The sequence below is a fragment of the Staurois parvus genome, unplaced genomic scaffold (genome assembly GCF_062004578.1).
Source record: "Staurois parvus isolate SC_StPar_1 unplaced genomic scaffold, SC_StPar_1.0 ptg000449l, whole genome shotgun sequence".
NCBI lineage: Eukaryota > Metazoa > Chordata > Amphibia > Anura > Ranidae > Staurois > Staurois parvus.
In genome coordinates this window covers 3,568,017-3,586,249 of record NW_028318245.1, presented here as the reverse complement: position 1 = coordinate 3,586,249, position 18,233 = coordinate 3,568,017, and the positions used below count along the sequence as shown (strand labels likewise).

Sequence of the window (18,233 nt, the reverse complement as noted above, 5' to 3'; positions counted from 1 at the left end):
TGGGGGATGAATTACTATGGGGGATGAATTACTATGGGGGATGAATTACTATATGGGGGATTAATTACTATGCTTACTATGGATGACACATACACATCATTCATCTACTCTTGGTCCGGCCCCTGGGTCCAATATATGAACCCATTGCGGCCCTCAAGTCAAAATGTTTGCCCACCCCTGGTTTAGAGGCTTTCCAGACCAGCTCTCTGGAACATCCTCCTGATCTAGAGACTTGGAGAAATCTCTAGAACTCAGTGGGCAGGGGTGAGGAGCGGTTGGTCTGCACTTTCAAGGGATACTGGCCAATCCCCAAGAAGGAGGCTTGGCATGGGGTCAGGACAGCCCTTAAGAATGACCAAACCTGCTCAGCAGTAGGAAAGTTCAGGTGGAAGATGGACTGAGCAGGATGGTGTGTTGGAGACTGGGAGGGGGTCCAAGAGAGTGGCCTACCTACAGGTGGAGGAGCTGGAAGGTAGGACCTCTCAGCCTCACATTCCCCCGAGAGAAGACTGGGAAGCAGGGAAGGAGCCAGCTCAGTGTTAGGCCTGAAGGCAACCACCAACCCACAAGTTTACAGGAGAGACTGAGTGAGTAGTCCCACACACCCTGGGCCAGATAAGGGGAGAGGGCATTTGGGTGGGAAACCTAACTACCTACTATCTGGGACTAATTTCATTGAAGGTGGCAGCTTCTGGGACCTCTTGGCCAGGGATTCCCTCAGGCAGCTGGGTGAAGAGGAGATTTCATCTGGGGTCTGAGGAGGCACACAAGGAGAGGCTGGAGGGCTCTACAAGAAGAGAAAACCCTTCTGACTACTTGTACATAGTTCCAGGAAGTTGTCCTCAGTTTTACAGTTCCTTGGGCATCCCGTGTGCCCCTCGTCCCCATCCAAGTTATCTCCCCTAATAAAATAAAAAAAAACAGGTTCAAGGACTGTTTACTGTCTCTGGGGTGGAAGTCTGGAAGGAAGATGTGTGTTGCCTGGCTGTGCAGGACTTTTTTTGGGAACCCAAATCTCTAGCGACTCCTGATGGGGTAATGCTACAGCTGCTTTATTAGCCGGCACCAGGGATCTTTAAATGAGACGGCTAGGTGCCCAACTTGACCTGAGAAGTGTTACCCAAAGGCAGTTGTCAAGAACGTTTTTTTTTCCTCAACCTTCCTCCATTCCTCCAGAGATAGCTGGTTCTTTGCCTCAATTAGAGGAAAGGGGGAGGACTTTTTTTTAGCTATGGATAGTCATTTCTGGACTTTTTGGTGCCTTCACCAGCTCCTCCTATTTGATGGTTTCTGTCATGGTCTTGATAAAGGGCTGCACAAGTGCAGAAACAAAGCCCATGATGGGCGACTCTTGTGACTCTTCCCTTTGAGGAAGAACAAAGGAAGTGATCCCAGCTGGGAAGAAGAAAGAAAGGCCGATAGGAGGGACCTGGCATTGGCTTCTGCTGTAGCTGGCACTTGGATTGCGGACAGGCCCTAAATGGAATCCTGGACTGCCTGTCTAACCACGGCCTCGTCCTGGTCCCAGTCACGGGACGCTTCCACAAGGCATGCTTAATAATTCCAGATTTTCTGCTTGGAGAAGGAGGGATTTCTAGAACTAAAACCGGCCATATATGGATCGAAATTCAGTCGGTTCAGCAGGGAGCAACCAACTTTTGATCCATCTATGGCAGGGGTCTCCAACATTATCAAACAAAAGGCCAGTTTACTGTTCTTGAGTCTTTAGGAGGGCTGGGCTATGGCTTGTGGGAGTAGAAATTGGCCTGAAGTCTAGTGACAGTGTACAATCCCATATCTTTGGTGTCAGTGGGAGGAATAGTGCCCCATTATTGGTGTCAGTGGAAGAAATAGTGCCTTATCATTGGTATCAGTGGGAGGAATAGTGATCCATCATTGCCCCATCATTGGTATCAGTGGGAGGAACTGTGCCCCATCATTGGTATCAGTGGGAGGAATAGTGCCCCATCATTGGTGTCAGTGGGAGGAATAGTGCTCCATCGTTGGTATCAGTGGGAGGAATAGTGCCCCATCATTGGTATCAGTGGGAGGAATAGTGCCCCATCGTTGGTATCAGTGGGAGGAATAGTGCCCCATCATTGGTATCAGTGGGAGGAATAGTGCCCCATCGTTGGTATCAGTGGGAGGAATAGTGCCCCATCATTGGTATCAGTGGGAGGAATAGTGCCCCATCATTGGTATCAGTGGGAGGAATAGTGCCCCATGATTGGTATCAGTGGGAGGAATAATGCCCCATCATTGGTATCAGTGGGAGGAATAGTGCCCCATCATTGGTATCAGTAGGAGGAATAGTGTCCCATCATTGGTATCAGTGGGAGGAATAGTGTCCCATCATTGGTGTCACTGGGAGGAATAGAGCCCCATCCTTGGTGTCAGTTGGAGGAATAGAGCCCCAACATTGGTATCAGTGGGAGGAATAGTGCTCCATCATTGGTGTCACTGGGAGGAATAGAGCCCCATCCTTGGTGTCAGTTGGAGGAATAGAGCCCCAACATTGGTATCAGTGGGAGGAATAGTGCCCCATCATTGGTGTCAGTGGAAGGAATAGTGTCCCATCATTCGTATCAGTGGGAGGAATAGTGCCCCATCATTGGTGTCAGTGAGAGGAATAGTGTCCCATCATTGGTGTCAGTAAGAGGAATAGTGTCCCATCATTGGTAACAGTGGGAGGAATAGTGCCCCATCATTGGAATCAGTGGGAGGAATAGTGTCCCATCATTGGAATCAGTGGGAGGAATAGTGGTCCATCATTGGTGTCACTGGGAGGAATAGAGCCCTATCCTTGGTGTCAGTGGGAGGAATAGTGCCCCACCCTTGGCATCAGTGGGAGGAATAGTACAACCTCATTAGTGTCAGTGGGAGGAATAGTGCCCCATTCGTGGTGTCAGTAGAAGGAATTGTGCCCTTTCGTTGGTATCAGTGAGAGGAATAATACCCCAATATTGGTGTCACTGGGAGGAATATTGCCCCATCATTGGTATCAGTGGGAGGAATAGTGCCCTATCATTAGTGTCATTGGGAGGAATAGTGCCCCATCTATGGTGTCATTAGAAGGAATTGTGCCCTTTTGTTGGTATCAATGAGAGTAATAGTGCCCCATTTCTGGCATCAGTGAAAGGAATTGTAATGGCAACTTTGGGAATTCCAGGTAAAACTCTGGACACGAACTTGAGGAAAACAAACTTTTTATTTACCAACGTTGGTTGACTTAATAAGGACTCATGTCTGCAAGCGAAGTGCCTTGAAAAGCATCTTACAGGGTATACATATCAGCAATTACGGCACAATGCATATATTTCCTCTTTCACTTTCTGTACATTTAAAAGACTTTCTAAACAGTGCAGGATATGGCCTTGCTAGATAAACCATCTTCAGCTGAAAATAAGGGTGACAGCTACAGACTGGAACACATTATTCCATAGGAAATAAGGGAGGAGGGAAGTGAGCTGATGACCTTGCTTTGCAAACATGCTGTTAGAAATGTTAAAGATTGAGGGGAACTCTGCAATATTTGGGTGCTGCCACAGAATAGTGGTCCGTCGTTGGTATCAATGGAAAGAATTCTGCCCAAACGTTGTTGTCAATGGAAGGAACTGTGCCTCATTATTGGTGTCAGTGGGAGGAATTATTCCCTTTTGCGGGTGTCTGTGGAATAGTGCCTCATTATTGGTGTCAGTGGGAGGAATTATTCCCTTTTGCGGGTGTCTGTGGGAAGAATAATGCCCCATTATTGGTGTCAGTGGGAGGAATTATTCCCTTTTGTGGGTGTCTGTGGGAAGAATAGTGCCCCATTATTGGTGTCAGTGGGAGGAATTATTCCCTTTTGCGGGTGTCTGAGGGAGGAATAGTGCCCCATTATTGGTGTCAGTCCCTTTCATGGGTGGTTTTTTTTTCACTCATATGTAATATATGCAACAAACCTGAAGACCGCACCAAGATGCATCTGTTAAAGTATCGAAAAATGTACGCTGCAGTTAGTATTCTATCCACAATGCAGTGATTTCAATTATTGTCAGTGGAACGCAGAGACGGGAAGCGAAACCAAACAAAGACAGGAAGTGATGTCATCTACAGACAGGAAGTGATGTCATATATAAATAGCAAGCTCTTGGAGAGAAGTCCGCTCAGGGGAAGTCGAGGGAGATATTCCTTCAACTCGCAGCTGAGGAGGTAATAAGGTGCTATTTTGTATTTACACCCAGTAACCCCCACATCATGTCCGTCCTCTTCCTCCATCGTCATGTCCATCCTCTTCTTCTATAGTCATGTCCGTCCTCTTCCTCCATCGTCATGTCCGTCCTTTTCAGTCTGTCTAACCATCCATGCCTTGTCGTTTACATGTAAAAAACATGTAAAAAAATTTTTTTTCTAGAAAATCACTTAGAACCCCCAAACATTATTATTTTTTTTTTTTAAAGCAGAGACTCTAAAGAATAAATTGGTGGGTGTTGCAATACATCCTAAATATAGAACCATTTATCCAACCGTCCATCCGGAGCCTCTGGTTTATAGACCAGATACGTCCTAAATATAGAACCATTTATCCAACCATCCATCCAGAGCCTCTGGTTTATAGACCGGGTACATCCTAAATATAGAGCCATTTATCCAACCGTCCATCCGGAGCCTCTGGTTTATAGACCGGATACGTCCTAAATATAGAACCATTTATCCAACCGTCCATCCAGACCCTCTGGTTTATAGACCGGATTTTGTGAGATATTGGACACCATGCCTTCTCTGTCAAATTTGAACCCAATGGGTTTGAAGTCAATGGGGCCAAACGTTAAACACATTTAATGCCATGTTCCTGGTTAATAGACCTGGGGCTGTCAAACAAATGGCACAGGGGCCTTGACATTGCTTTAGGGAACATGTGCCAAAGCAAAAAAAAAAAAAATTACACTTGCACTGACATGTAAACAAACTCCTGGACCCTATAGCAGCCGGGTGTTTGGGTAGGTACAGTGGGAATCGAAAGTTTGGGCACCCCAGCTAAACATTTGTATTAATGTGCATAAAGAAGCCAAGGAAAGATGGAAAAATCTCCAAAAGGCATCAAATTACAGATTAGACATTCTTATAATATGTCAACAAAAGTTAGATTTTATTTCCATCATTTACACTTTCAAAATAACAGAAAACAAAAAAATGGCGTCTGCAAAAGTTTGGGCACCCTGCAGAGTTAATATCTTGTACTGCCCCCTTTGGCAAGTATCACAGCTTGTAAACACTTTTTGTAGCCAGCCAAGAGTCTTTCAATTCTTGTTTGAGGTATCTTTGCCCATTCTTCCTTACAAAAGTCTTCCAGTTCTTTGAGATTTCTGGGCTGTCTGTCACACACTGCTCTTTGAATGTCTATCCATAGATTTTCAATTATGTTGAGGTCAGGAGATTGTGAAGGCCATGGCAAAACCTTCAGTTTACGCCTCTTGATGTAATCCCCCGTGGATTTCGAGGTGTGTTTAGGATCATTATCCATTTGTAGAAGCCATCCTCTCTTTAACTTCAGCTTTTTCACAGATGGCATCAAGTTACCATCCAAAATTTGCTGAAATTTTATTGAATCCATTTTTCCTTCTACTCGTGAGATGTTCCCTGTGCCACTGGCTGCAACACAACCCCAAAGCATGATTGATCCAACCCCATGCTTAACAGTTGGACAGAGGTTCTTTTCATTAAATTCTGTGCCCCTTCTTCTCCAAACGTACCTTTGCTCATTCTGGCCAAAAAGTTCAATTTTAACCTCATCGGTCCACAGAACTTGTTTCCAAAATGCATCAGGCTTGTCTATATGTTCATTTGCAAAGTTTAAACGATGATTTTTGTGGTGAGGGCGTAGAAGAGGTTTTCTTCTGATGACTCTTCCATGAAGACCATATTTGTACAAGTATCTCTTTATAGTGGAATAGTGTACCACAACTCCAGTGTCTGCCAGATCTTTCTGGAGGGATCGTGCAGTCAAACGTGGGTTTTGAATTGTTTTTCTCACAATCCTGCGAGCTGTTCTGTCTGATATTTTTCTTGGTCTTCCAGATCTTGCTTTAATTTCCACTGTTCCTGATGACTGCCATTTCTTAATTACATTCCGAACAGAGGATATTGACATCTGAAAACGCTTTGCTATCTTCTTATAGCCTTCTCCAGCTTTGTGAGCGTCAACTATTTTCAGTTTCAGTTTTCTAGACAACTGCTTAGAAGAACCCATGGTGCTGATTGTTGGGGCAAGGTCAGATAAGTCTGGGCATTTAAAACCTTTGAGATTGACATCACCTGGTCTTCCCAGATGATGATTGAGAACAATCCATGACACTGGCAGGTCTCAGCTTTGCAAAGGGGGCAGTGCATGCTATAAATTCTGCAGGGTGCCCAAACTTTTGCAGACGCCATTTTTTTATTTTCTGTTATTTTGAAAGTGTAAATGATGGAAATAAAATCTAACTTTTGTTGACATATTATAAGAATGTCTAATCTGTAATATGATGCCTTTTGGAGATTTTTCCATCTTTCCTTGGCTTCTTTATGCACATTAATACAAATTTTTAACTGGGGTGCCCAAACTTTCGATCCCCACTGTATATATTAGGAGGAGGATTCTGGGAGGTCAGCAGTGAGAACTGTTACTTTCTCTCTTTACACAGGATTATAAAATAAAGGTTAACTATGTAAAGAAGATTCTAGAAGTCAACCAGAAGATTATTGATCTGCTGACAGGAGAGGTGAGCGGTGCCGGGAATTCTGGGACATTCTCCAGTAACAGACAAGGGATGTGTCTGGATGGTGACTGTATCATTGTGTGTGTCAGGTTCCTATAAGGTGTCAGGGTGTCACTGTCTATTTCTCCATGGAGGAGTGGGAGTATTTAGAAGGACACAAGGATCTCTACAAGGACGTCATGATGGACAATCAGCCGCCCCTCACATCACCGGGTAAGAGGAGACTTTATTGTAAAGGAGAGAGCAGTACGGAGGGTCCACCTAGATCCCCCATCATCTGATAAACACATAGAAACAATGGATTCAGTCAGTGTGTGTGTTTCCTACAGATGGATCCAGTCATGGGAACCCACCAGAGAGATGTCCCCGTCCTCTGTATTCCCGGGATTCCACACAGGAAGATCACACCTTCCCTCACCATCATCAGGTAGATGGATCCAGTTATGGGAACCCACCAGAGAGATGTCCCCGTCCTCTGTATTCCCGGGATTCCACACAGGAAGGTCACACCATCCCTCACCATCAGCAGGTAGGTAGTACTCGGCATATAGATCTAAAAAATGTATTCAAAGCCATGAGAGGACATTCTTCTATGTAATCTCTTACAGAAATCTATCCTATCATCTTTGGAGTTTAGGGTGAAGAACTGAAAGAAATCAAAGCTGAAGTTAAAGAGGAAGCAGAAGAGATGTTGGTGAGTGGAGATCAACCATCTATGGAGGAGGGGGAGATGACTGTGAAAAGTAAACAGGAAGAATCTTCTTTGTATATAGACCTACGTAAGTAATAAACACGTAATGCAAAAAACATTCACAATTTCATTTTAACTGTATGCATTTGTATATCACAGCTCATCAGTGCTCAGGTAATGCAGTCATAACAAAGGATCTTGACTAGTGACAAAGTAGCACTTTCACTGGAAAAGTTCATCCGGTGCACACGTCATGTTCCCAACAAATGAGGAGGAGATACTGGACACCATATGAAAGGTCCATCTCCATTCCTCAATATAACGTCATGTTCCCAACAAATGAGGCGGAGATACTGGACACCATATGGAAGGTCCATCTCCATTCCTCAATATAACGTCATGTTCCCAACAAATGAAGAGATACTGGACACCATATGAAAGGTCCATCTCCATTCCTCAATATAATGTCATGTTCCCAACAAATGAAGAGATACTGGACACCATATGAAAGGTCCATCTCCATTCCTCAATATAACTTCACGTTCCCAACAAATGAGGAGGAGATACTGGACACCAAATGAAAGGTCCATCTCCATTCCTCAATATAACTTCACGTTCCCAACAAATGAGGAGGAGATACTGGACACCAAATGAAAGGTCCATCTCCATTCCTCAATATAACGTCACGTTCCCAACAAATGAGGAGGAGATACTGGACACCATATGAAAGGTCCATCTCCATTCCTCAATATAACGTCATGTTCCCAACAAATGAGGAGGAGATACTGTACACCGTATGAAAGGTCCATCTCCATTCCTCAATATAACGTCACGTTCCCAACAAATGAGGAGATACTGGACACCATATGAAAAGGTCCATCTCCATTCCTCAATAGAACGTCATGTCCCCAACAAATGAGGAGGAGATACTGGACACCATATGAAAGGTCCATCTCCATTCCTCAATATAACGTCATGTTCCCAACAAATGAGGAGGAGATACTGGACACCATATGAAAGGTCCATCTCCATTCCTTAATATAACGTCATGTTCCCAACAAATATTTGGAGGCAGACTGGTATATTCGGCGTGTGAATGTCGGGATTGTACAATACTCATAACATTGACTGTAATTCTTCTCTCCACAGGTGGACACTATGTCCGGGAGACCTCTGAGGATCATCTCATGTTACCTCCAGAATATAATGCAGTGAATAACAATATACATGGGAGAACTTACCATTTGGGGAGATCAGTGGATCCCTCGGACGGATCACACACCACGACTCTGGGATCTCACAATACAGACACTCTAATAGATCCATCTACTTCCAATGAATCTTCTAGAATCTATAAAGAAAAGCGTTCGTTGTCCTGTTCAGTGTGTGGGAAATCTTTTACAAAAAATTCATTACTTCTTATACACGAGAGAATTCACACGGGTGAGCGTCCCTATGCATGTTCAGAGTGCGGGAAACGTTTCAGTACGAAAGGACAAGTTGATACACATCAGAGATATCACACAGGCGAGCGTCCCTATTCATGTTCAGATTGCGGGAAATGTTTTGTAATAAAAAGTCACCTTGTTACACACCAGAGAACTCACACAGGAGAACGACCTTATTCCTGTTCAGAGTGCGGGAAATGTTTTGTTACAAATGGACAACTTGTTATACACCATAGGAGTCACACAGGTGAGCGTCCTTATTCATGTTCGGAGTGCGGGAAATGTTTCATTCACAAAGGAGAACTTAGTAAACATCATAGAAGTCACACGGGTGAACGTCCCTTTCCATGTTCAGAGTGCGGGAAATGTTTCAGTGATCAAGGAAGCCTTCTTATACATCAGAGAACTCACACCGGTGAGCGTCCCTATTCATGTTCAGAGTGTGGGAAATGTTTCACTATGAAAGAAAGCCTTGTTTCTCATTTTAGAATTCACACAGGTGAGCGTCCCTATTCATGTTCAGAGTGCGGGAAAAGCTTCATTACAAAAGGACACCTTGTTTTACATGAAAGAATTCACACAGGTGAACGTCCTTTTTCATGTTTAGAGTGCGGGAAATGTTTCAGCGACAAAGGTTACCTGCGTAAACATCAACGAATTCACACAGGCGAGCGTTCTTATTCATGTTCAGAGTGCCGGAAATATTTCAGTCACAAAGTGAGCCTTCTTTTACATCAGAAAATTCACACGGGCGAGCGTCCCTTTTCCTGTTCACAGTGCGAGAAATGTTTCATCACCAAACAAAACCTTGTTTCACACCAAAAGATTCACGCAGGTGAACGTCCCTATTCATGTTCAGAGTGCGGGAAACATTTCATTACGAAAGGACAGCTTGTTTCACACCAAAAAATTCACACAGGTGAGAATCCTTACTCATGCTTGGAGTGCGGGAAATTCTTCAATCACAAAGGAAACCTTCATAAACATCAGAAAATTCACACAGGCGAACGTCCCTTTCCGTGTTCGGATTGCGGGAAAAGTTTTATTCAGAAACACGATCTTCTGAAACACCAGAAAGTTCACAGCGGGGAGCGTCCCTATTTATGCTCAGAGTGCGGGAAAGGTTTTATTACCAGAGAAAACCTTGTTGCGCACCAGAGAACTCACACAGGTGAGCGCCCCTTTTCATGTTTAGAGTGCGGGAAATGTTTCATTAGACAAGGGCACCTTGTTTCACACCAAAAAATTCACACAGGCGAGCGTCCTCATTCATGTTTAGAGTGCGGGAAAAGTTTTATTCGGAAAGAGGACCTAGTGAAACATCAGAGAATTCACATGGGTGAATGACCCTTTCCAGGTTCGGTGTGCAGGAAATGTTTTAGTCAGAATGGTGAACTTCTAAAGCACCAGAGACTTCACTCGGGTGAGTGTCCCTATTCATATTCACAGTGCGGGAAATGTTTCACTGACAAAAAAATCCATCTGACAGTCTCTTCTATATCTCCGAATGGAATTCCCAGGTCTACACACTGTGCTCATTATGAGGGGTTCCCACCATCCCTGTGATGAGTTCCTGGCTCTGTACACCCGCTATGCCCATTATGAGGGGTCCCCACCATCCTTGTGCTGAGTTCCCGGGTCTGTAAACACCCTGTGCCCATTATGAGGGGTTCCCACCATCCCTGTGCCAAGTTCCCGGGTCTGTACACCCGCTGTGCCCATTATGAGGGGTCCCCACCATCCCTGTGCTGACTTCCCGGGTCTGTACACCCGCTGTGCCCATTATGAGGGGTTCCCACCATCCCTGTGCTGAGTTCCCGGTCTGTAAACACCCTGTGCCCATTATGAGGGGTTCCCACCATCCCTGTGCCGAGTTCCCGGGTCTGTATACCCGTTTTGCCCATTATGAGGGGTCCCCACCATCCCTGTGCCGAGTTCCCGGGTCTGTACACCCGCTGTGCCCATTATGAGGGGTTCCCACCATCCCTGCAGTGGTTTCATAGGTCTGAACATCTGCTCTGAATGAAGAAAGAACAAAGAGAGGGCGCACAGGCCTAGTGCATTACCATGAAAAAAATGTTTAATAAGAAATAAAATATGTGTTGTACTCACAAATGACAATAAAGTCAAGGCACATCATAAAAGAACAGCTGGGTCAACACCACGCTGAGTAACAGTCCATAATGGGGAATGTAGACATCCAATAGGCTGACGTGTTTCGAGGACTTGCCTCTTCCTCAGAGCCAATGTTCCTCATTCAGTATATTTGGATTCCCCCGGTCCATTTGAGGGCAGCAAGGTGTGCATGTTCCAGGACATTCTTAATGTGGTTGCAGCCTGTATCGAGTCCATCCCCAAGTGCAGGAGCATTTGTTTTTGCTGGTTCATTGAACATCTGCTCTACATGGGGTTCTCAGGTCATCATACTTGCTGTGTCCCTCCATCCCTGCATACAGTCCCCACATCTGCACCCCTGCTGTAGGAAGGGTGGGTGCATGGCATAACGGGCAAAAGGACCCCTACATGGCATTCCCAGGTCAATGAGAGGGTCCCGCCATCCCTGCTGGAATTTTTTTCATATTATGGGGAACGTACAGGGAGGATCAGGAGCGCACCAAACTAGCAGTCAGCCACCAGCGAGGATGAAAGAAAGCTGTTCTGATCCAACAGTAATCTATATATTGTCCTGGATGGTGGGGAAGCCTTCCCTCCGTTGTTGTGACGGGCGCTGGCCCTTTAAGAGATGCAGCCAGTAGTTGGTGCAGCAGAGGGCTCATAATGCAGGCCATGGACGCGGATTTTCGCACCGTTAGTGGGTTAATTGGTCGGCCGTTTTTTGAGGTTTTGGCACATTTTTATTATCGGTCAAGTTCCCGGCAATGATGGGCAAATCGGCCGAATGTTTTACCGATAAAAAAAAATCTGCGCATGAGCCGTGACCTGCAAGAAGAAGAAAAAGAAGAAAAAAAAGAAAATGAAGAAGAAGGAGAAAGTGAAGTAGAAGAAGAAGGAAAAAGTGAAGGAGAAGAGGAAGAAGAAAGTGAAGAAGAAGGAGAAAGTGAAGAATAAGAAAAAAATGAAGAGGAAAATGAAGAAGAAGAAAATGAAGAAGAAGAAGAAGGAGAAAGTGAAGAAGAAGAAGGAGAAAGTGAAGAAGAAGGAGAAAGTGAAGAAGAAGAAAATGAAGAAGAAAATGAAGAAATATAAGAAGAAGAGGAAAAGAAAATGAAGAAGAGGAAGAAGAAGATGAAGATGTAGAAAATGAAGAAGAAGATGAAGAAGAAGAAAAATGAAGAAGAAAATGAAGAAGATGAAGAAAATGAAAATGAAGAAGAAGAAAATGAAGGAGAAGATGATGAAGAAGAAGATGAAGAAGAAGAAGAAAAAGAAGAAGAAAATGAAGGAGAAGAAAAAGAAGAAGAGAGAGAAGAAGATGAAGAAAAAGAAGAAGAATTCCAATCCGCTATTATATTTTACATGAAAGTCTTGCGGTTGCAACAATGTATCCATTTGTATCCAAATAAAACTATCTGTATCCCAAATGGATACATTGTTGCAACCGCAAGACTTTTATGTAAAATATAATAGCAGTGCTCTCTGCAAGGGACAGAAGTAAAAATGCCGCCCGTAGACGGGATGAAAATTGGACGATTTTTTTACCATTGGTGGTAACGTTGGCCGATTGAACGACCGATTTTTCGGGGTTTTTTTCTAAAAAACGTCAGTTTTTTGACCCGTCTATGGCCTGCATAAGGAAGGAAGAGGACTGCTGATGGTTGCACCTCTGCTGCTGGCCGGACTCAGTGGTGCCCCTCTGAAATGAACTCTTTTCCCGGCTGATGTAAGAACATTCCATTCATGGATCAGGACTTTGTAAACCCAAAAAGAAATTTTTTTATTATGGGCTTTTGAAGTCTTTTGAGTTGAAAAAGCAACCGACGTCCCCGGCATCGTACTCCCCTTCAGAAGACCCCTGCTAGGAAACTGGCCCATCACTGAACTGCTTCAGCTACTCCCCCCTTGTTTCCTCAAAAGAACAATTTAAATATTAATGTGATACCTAATTAAAAAAATGTTTATATAACTAAAAAAAAATGTTTATATAAATGAAAAAAAAATGTTAATATAAATGAAATTTTTTTTTATAAAAATAAAAAAATAGTTTATATAAAAAAAAAAAAAAGTTTATATAAATAAAAAAAATGTTTATATAAATGAAAAAAAATGTTGATATAAATAAAAAAACTTTATATAAGTGAAAAAAATGTTTATATAAAAAAAAGTTTATATAAATGAAAATAAGTTTATATAAATGAAAAACAATGTTTATATAAATGAAAAAAAAAGTTTATATTAATGAAAAAAAAAACTCAAATGTGCTGAATAAACAGAAAAGTTATTTGGAGAGATGCTGAGTGTGTTTTGTCTGCTGGAGTAGTTATTGTAACTTTGGGACCACCAATCAATATCAGGATAGGGATTATCAATAAATAAAATGATCAATAAGTAAAACAGTCTGGATGAAAAAAAGACAAAAGTCTATCTAGTTCAACCATTAAAAAAAAAAAAAAAATTATAATCCTACACCCAAAGTTGAGCAAAAAACCCCAGCAAAGCACGATCCAATTTGCTCCTGCTGGGGAAAACAATTCCTTCCTGATCCCCCGAGAGGCAATCGGATATTCCCTGGATCAACTTTACCTATAAATGTTATATCGGGCTTCAGTGAAGACCTTAGAGACCTCCTCAGGGGTAGCTGGACTGAAGGAGCGGAGCGTTGGGGAGGTGATAGTGTGCGGGGCGTTAGGTATGGTGGGGGGCAGTACGGTTACGAGGTCAGAGGAGGGGAGAGTTGAGGGGGTGATGGAGGGAGGGGGGCTGGGTGGAGAGGTAGAGTGTGAATTGACAATGTCCTTACGGATTGCGTCGATCTTGTTTTGGAAATGATTGGCAATCTTGTGGGCGGTGAGTGAGGTACTGGGTGGAGGTGGGGGGGGGGAGAGCAGGGAGTTGAAAGTGGAGAAGAGCCAGCGAGGACAGGTGGAGAGGGTGTTGATAAGGGTTACGAAGGCGTGGAGGGAGGTGGTGTAGGTGAGGAAGGCGGATTTGTAGAGGGAGAACGCACGAGGGGATCTGGTTTTGCACCATAATCGCTCCAGCGCGCGACTGCGTCGTTTGAGACATTTCGTATGGTCGATCTGCCAGGGTTGAAGCGGTCGGGGTCTGATGTTACGCATGGTTAGGGGTGCCAGGGAGTCTAGGGCAGCTGACAGAGAGTCGTTGTACACAGTAGTGGCCAGGTCAGGGCATGACAGAGGGAGGATACTGTCATACAGACGGTCAGCTGCCAGGTGGAGATGGGTCGGGTTCAGATTGCGGAGGTTTCGGCTGGTGATGGTTTGACGCTTTGGGGGGGAGGGGTTAGAGGAGGGGGAGATGGAAAACGTGAGGAGGTGGTGGTCAGAGAGGGGGAAGGGGGTGTTAGTGAAGTTGTGGGGGGTGCAGAGGTGGGAGAAAACGAGGTCCAGGGTGTTCCCATCGGTGTGAGTGGAGGACTGTGTGTGCTGTGTGAGCGCGAAAGAGGAGGTTAGAAGGAGGAGTTGGGAAGTAGCTGGGCTGTTAGCGTTGATGGGGATGTTGAAATCCCCTAGGATGATGGTCCTTAGCTCGGAGGAGAGGAAGAAGGGAAGCCAGGCGGCAAAGTCGTCCAGGAAGAGGGATACGGATCCAGGAGGCCGATCATATTACACATGGAGATCATATCCCCCCTTATGTATTATACATGGAGATCACATCCCCCCTTATGTATTATACATGGAGATCACATCCCCCCTTATGTATTATACATGGAGATCATATCCCCCCCTTATGTATTATACATGGAGATCATATCCCCCCTTATGTATTATACATGTAGACCATATCCCCCCCCTTATGTATTATACATGGAGATCATATCCCCCCTTATGTATTATACATGGAGATCATATCCCCCTTATGTATTATACATGGTGATCATATCCCCCCTTATGTATTATACATGGAGATCATATCCCCCCCTTATGTATTATACATGGAGATCACATTCCCCCTTATGTATTATACACGGTGATCATATCCCCCTTACGTATTATACATGGAGATCATATCCCCCCTTATGTATTATACATGGTGATCATATCCCCCCCTTATGTATTATACATGGAGATCATATCCCCCTTATGTATTATATATGGAGATCATATCCCCCTTATGTATTATATATGGAGATCATATCCCCCCCTTATGTATTATACATGGAGATCATATCCCCCTTATGTATTATATATGGAGATCATATCCCCCCTTATGTATTATACATGGAGATCATATCCCCCCTTATGTATTATATATGGAGATCATATCCCCCCTTATGTATTATACATGGAGATCATATCCCCCCTTATGTATTATACATGGAGATCATATCCCCCCTTATGTATTATACATGGAGATCATATCCCCCTTATGTATTATACATGGAGATCATATCCGCCCCTTATGTATTATACATGGAGATCATATCCCCCCTTACGTATTATACATGGAGATCATATCCCCCTTATGTATTATATATGGAGATCATATCCCCCCTTATGTATTATACATGGTGATCCTTCTGCACCATTGACCCCCCCAGATCCTTCTCCACCATTGACCCGCCCAGATCCTTCTCCACCATTGACCCCCCCCAGATCCTTCTCCACCATTGACCCCCCCCAGATCCTTCTCCACCATTGACCTCCCCCCCCCAGATCCTTCTCCACCATTGACCCCACCAGATCCTCCCAGACACGGAGCAGAATACATTTTGGTAGAAATTTATGACGAAAATCTTTTATAGCAAAAAGTCAAAAATATTGTTTTTTTTTTTTTTAAAAATTGTCAGTCTTTTTTGTTTCCAGTTCAAAAAATAAAAACCGCATAGGCGATCCCATACCACAGAAAGAAAGCTCTATGCGTGGGGGGGAATAATGTAAATTTCATTTATGTACAGCGTTGCATGACCGTGCAATTGTCAGTTAAAGAAACGCAGCACCGTATCGCAAAAAATGGCCTGGTCACATCTGCTGCAAGAAGGTATCGGCACCAATAGAGAAGAGAGAAGACTGGCCAGTCATGGACATTCATTTACGTAAGCAAATGAAGGGTAAGAGACCCTCAGAAACCGTGCAAGAGCACACTAGAGAACATACACTCCCCGGCCACCTTATTAGGTCCACCGGTTCAATGGCTCGGTCACACAAATGGCTAATCAGCCAATCACATGACAGCAACTCAAAAATCATTTAGGCATGTAGACGTGGTGAAGGCGACTTGCTGAAGTTCAAACCAAAGGGATGAAAGGGGATTTAAGTGACTTTGAACAAGGGATGGTTGTTGGTGCCAGATGGGCTGGTCTGAGTATTTCAAAAACTGCTGATCTGCTGGGATTTTCCCGTACAACCATCCATAGGGTTTACAGAGAATGGTCCGAAAAAGAGAAAATATCCAGTGAGCGGCAGTTGTGTGGAGGAAAAGGTCACAAGTCAGAGGAGAATGGGCAGACTGGTTGGAGATTATAGAAAGGCAACAGAAACTCAAAAAATCACTCATTACAACCAAAGTAGGCAGAATACCATCTCTGATCACACAACACGTCCAACCATGTAGTAGATGGGATACAGCAGCAGAAGACCACACCGGGTGCCACTCCTGTCAGCTAAGAACAGGAAACGGAGGCTACAATTCGCACAGGATCACCAAAATTGGACAATAGAAGACTGGAAGAATGTTGCCTGGTCTGATGAGTCTGGATTTCAGCTGCGACATTCAGATGGTTGGGTCAGAACTTGGTGTAAAAAACATGAAAGCATGGATCCACCCTTCCTTGTATCAACGGTTCAGGCTGGTGGTGTCATGGTGTGGTGGATCCATCCTGCCTTGTATCAACGGGTCAGGCATGTCACAATGCATATATTCCCTCTTTACTTTTTGTACCCTTTGAAATACATTCTGAGCAGTTCAGGACATAGCCTTTGTGGCTTCACATTTAGATAAAATATCACCAACTGAAAGGGTTTCAGCTGCTAGACTGGAACTTATTGTTCCACATGAAATGAGGGGGAGGAAGTGAGCTGATCACCTGGTTCTCCAAACAGATACTTTTACAAATGTTAAAGCTTAAAGGGGAACTATGCAATATTTGGGTGCTGCCACAGCTTTAGTATTATGGTTGCCCTCAAAGGGCCAGTTTTATCTTTAGGACTAGATGCCCAGAGCACCCCAACCCACCACATCAGATGTCAAGAACCCTCCAACCATCGGAGGTCAAGAGTCTCCCATCACAGTGCACCCCACTTACCTTGTGCTGCATCCAGGAAAAAGCTGGGGTGGAGCTAGGATGCAGAAAGTGCAGGGTCTGGAGGATGGCTGGTCACAGGAGTCTGCTGAATGCTGAGACCAGGGGAGGTGGAGATGAGGGGGTGCTGCGGCTGCACAAAGAGGCTCAGGGTCTGTAGGAAGAGTTCTGTCGTCCTCTCTGCTGCGGACTGCTGAGATTGGGGGGGGGGGGGCAGAGATGAGCCTCTGTGCAACTACATAGAGAAGAGCAGGATCTGGCTAAGGATGTTGCATCCTCCTTTCTGCTGCCAACTGCTGAAACTAGGGTGGTGCAGCAGTGCCAGGAGAGCTACGAAGGTCTGATAAAATGGCCTGGTGGACCAGACAAAAAATACATAAAATAACCCGAGTCCCCTCCCCCACCCCTGTGCTTACAGTCAGCTTCCACATCAGGGAAATGTCATTCGCAGTTATTTTTAGTTTATTCATAATTTCTATATTTTATTTGTGTGTAATATGGGCAACAAGACTGAGGAACGCACCTAGGAACGCACCGAGGACCGACTGTCAGTATTTAACAGCGAGGACTGCAGTTTGTTTCATCTCCACAAGGCAATGATCTCACTTACTGCCAGTGGAACGCAGAAACAGGAAGTGAAACTAAAGAAAGACAGTTAGTGATGTCATGTATAACTAGGAAGTTCTCCAAAGCTCAGAGGAAGAAGAGGGAGATATTCCTTCAACCGTCAGCAGAGGAGGTGATAAGATGTTATTTTCTATTTATACCCAGTAATCTCCCCGTCATGTCCGTCCTCTTCCTCCATTGTCACCGTGATGTCTTTTATGGTTTATAGACCGGATACGTCCTAAATATAGAACCATTTATCCAACCGTCCATCCAGAGCCTCTGGTTTATAGACCGGATACGTCCTAAATATAGAGCCATTTATCCAACCGTCCATCCAGTGCCTCTGGTTTATAGACCGGATACGTCCT

The 18,233-nt window shown here is 44.3% G+C and overlaps 1 protein-coding gene across 1 annotated transcript; it reads left to right on the top strand.

Moving 5' to 3' along the window:
- The first annotated feature begins 4,030 nt into the window (after positions 1–4,030).
- LOC149453354 (uncharacterized) lies at positions 4,031–13,283 on the top strand. Its single transcript, XM_089688352.1, has 6 exons — positions 4,031–4,191; positions 6,663–6,740; positions 6,827–6,950; positions 7,067–7,266; positions 7,375–7,516; positions 8,578–13,283. The coding sequence occupies exons 3-6, from the start codon at positions 6,866–6,868 to the stop codon at positions 10,221–10,223; spliced, it is 2,073 nt and encodes a 690-aa protein (XP_089544478.1). The 5' UTR covers positions 4,031–4,191; positions 6,663–6,740; positions 6,827–6,865; the 3' UTR covers positions 10,224–13,283.
- The last annotated feature ends 4,950 nt before the right edge of the window (positions 13,284–18,233 follow it).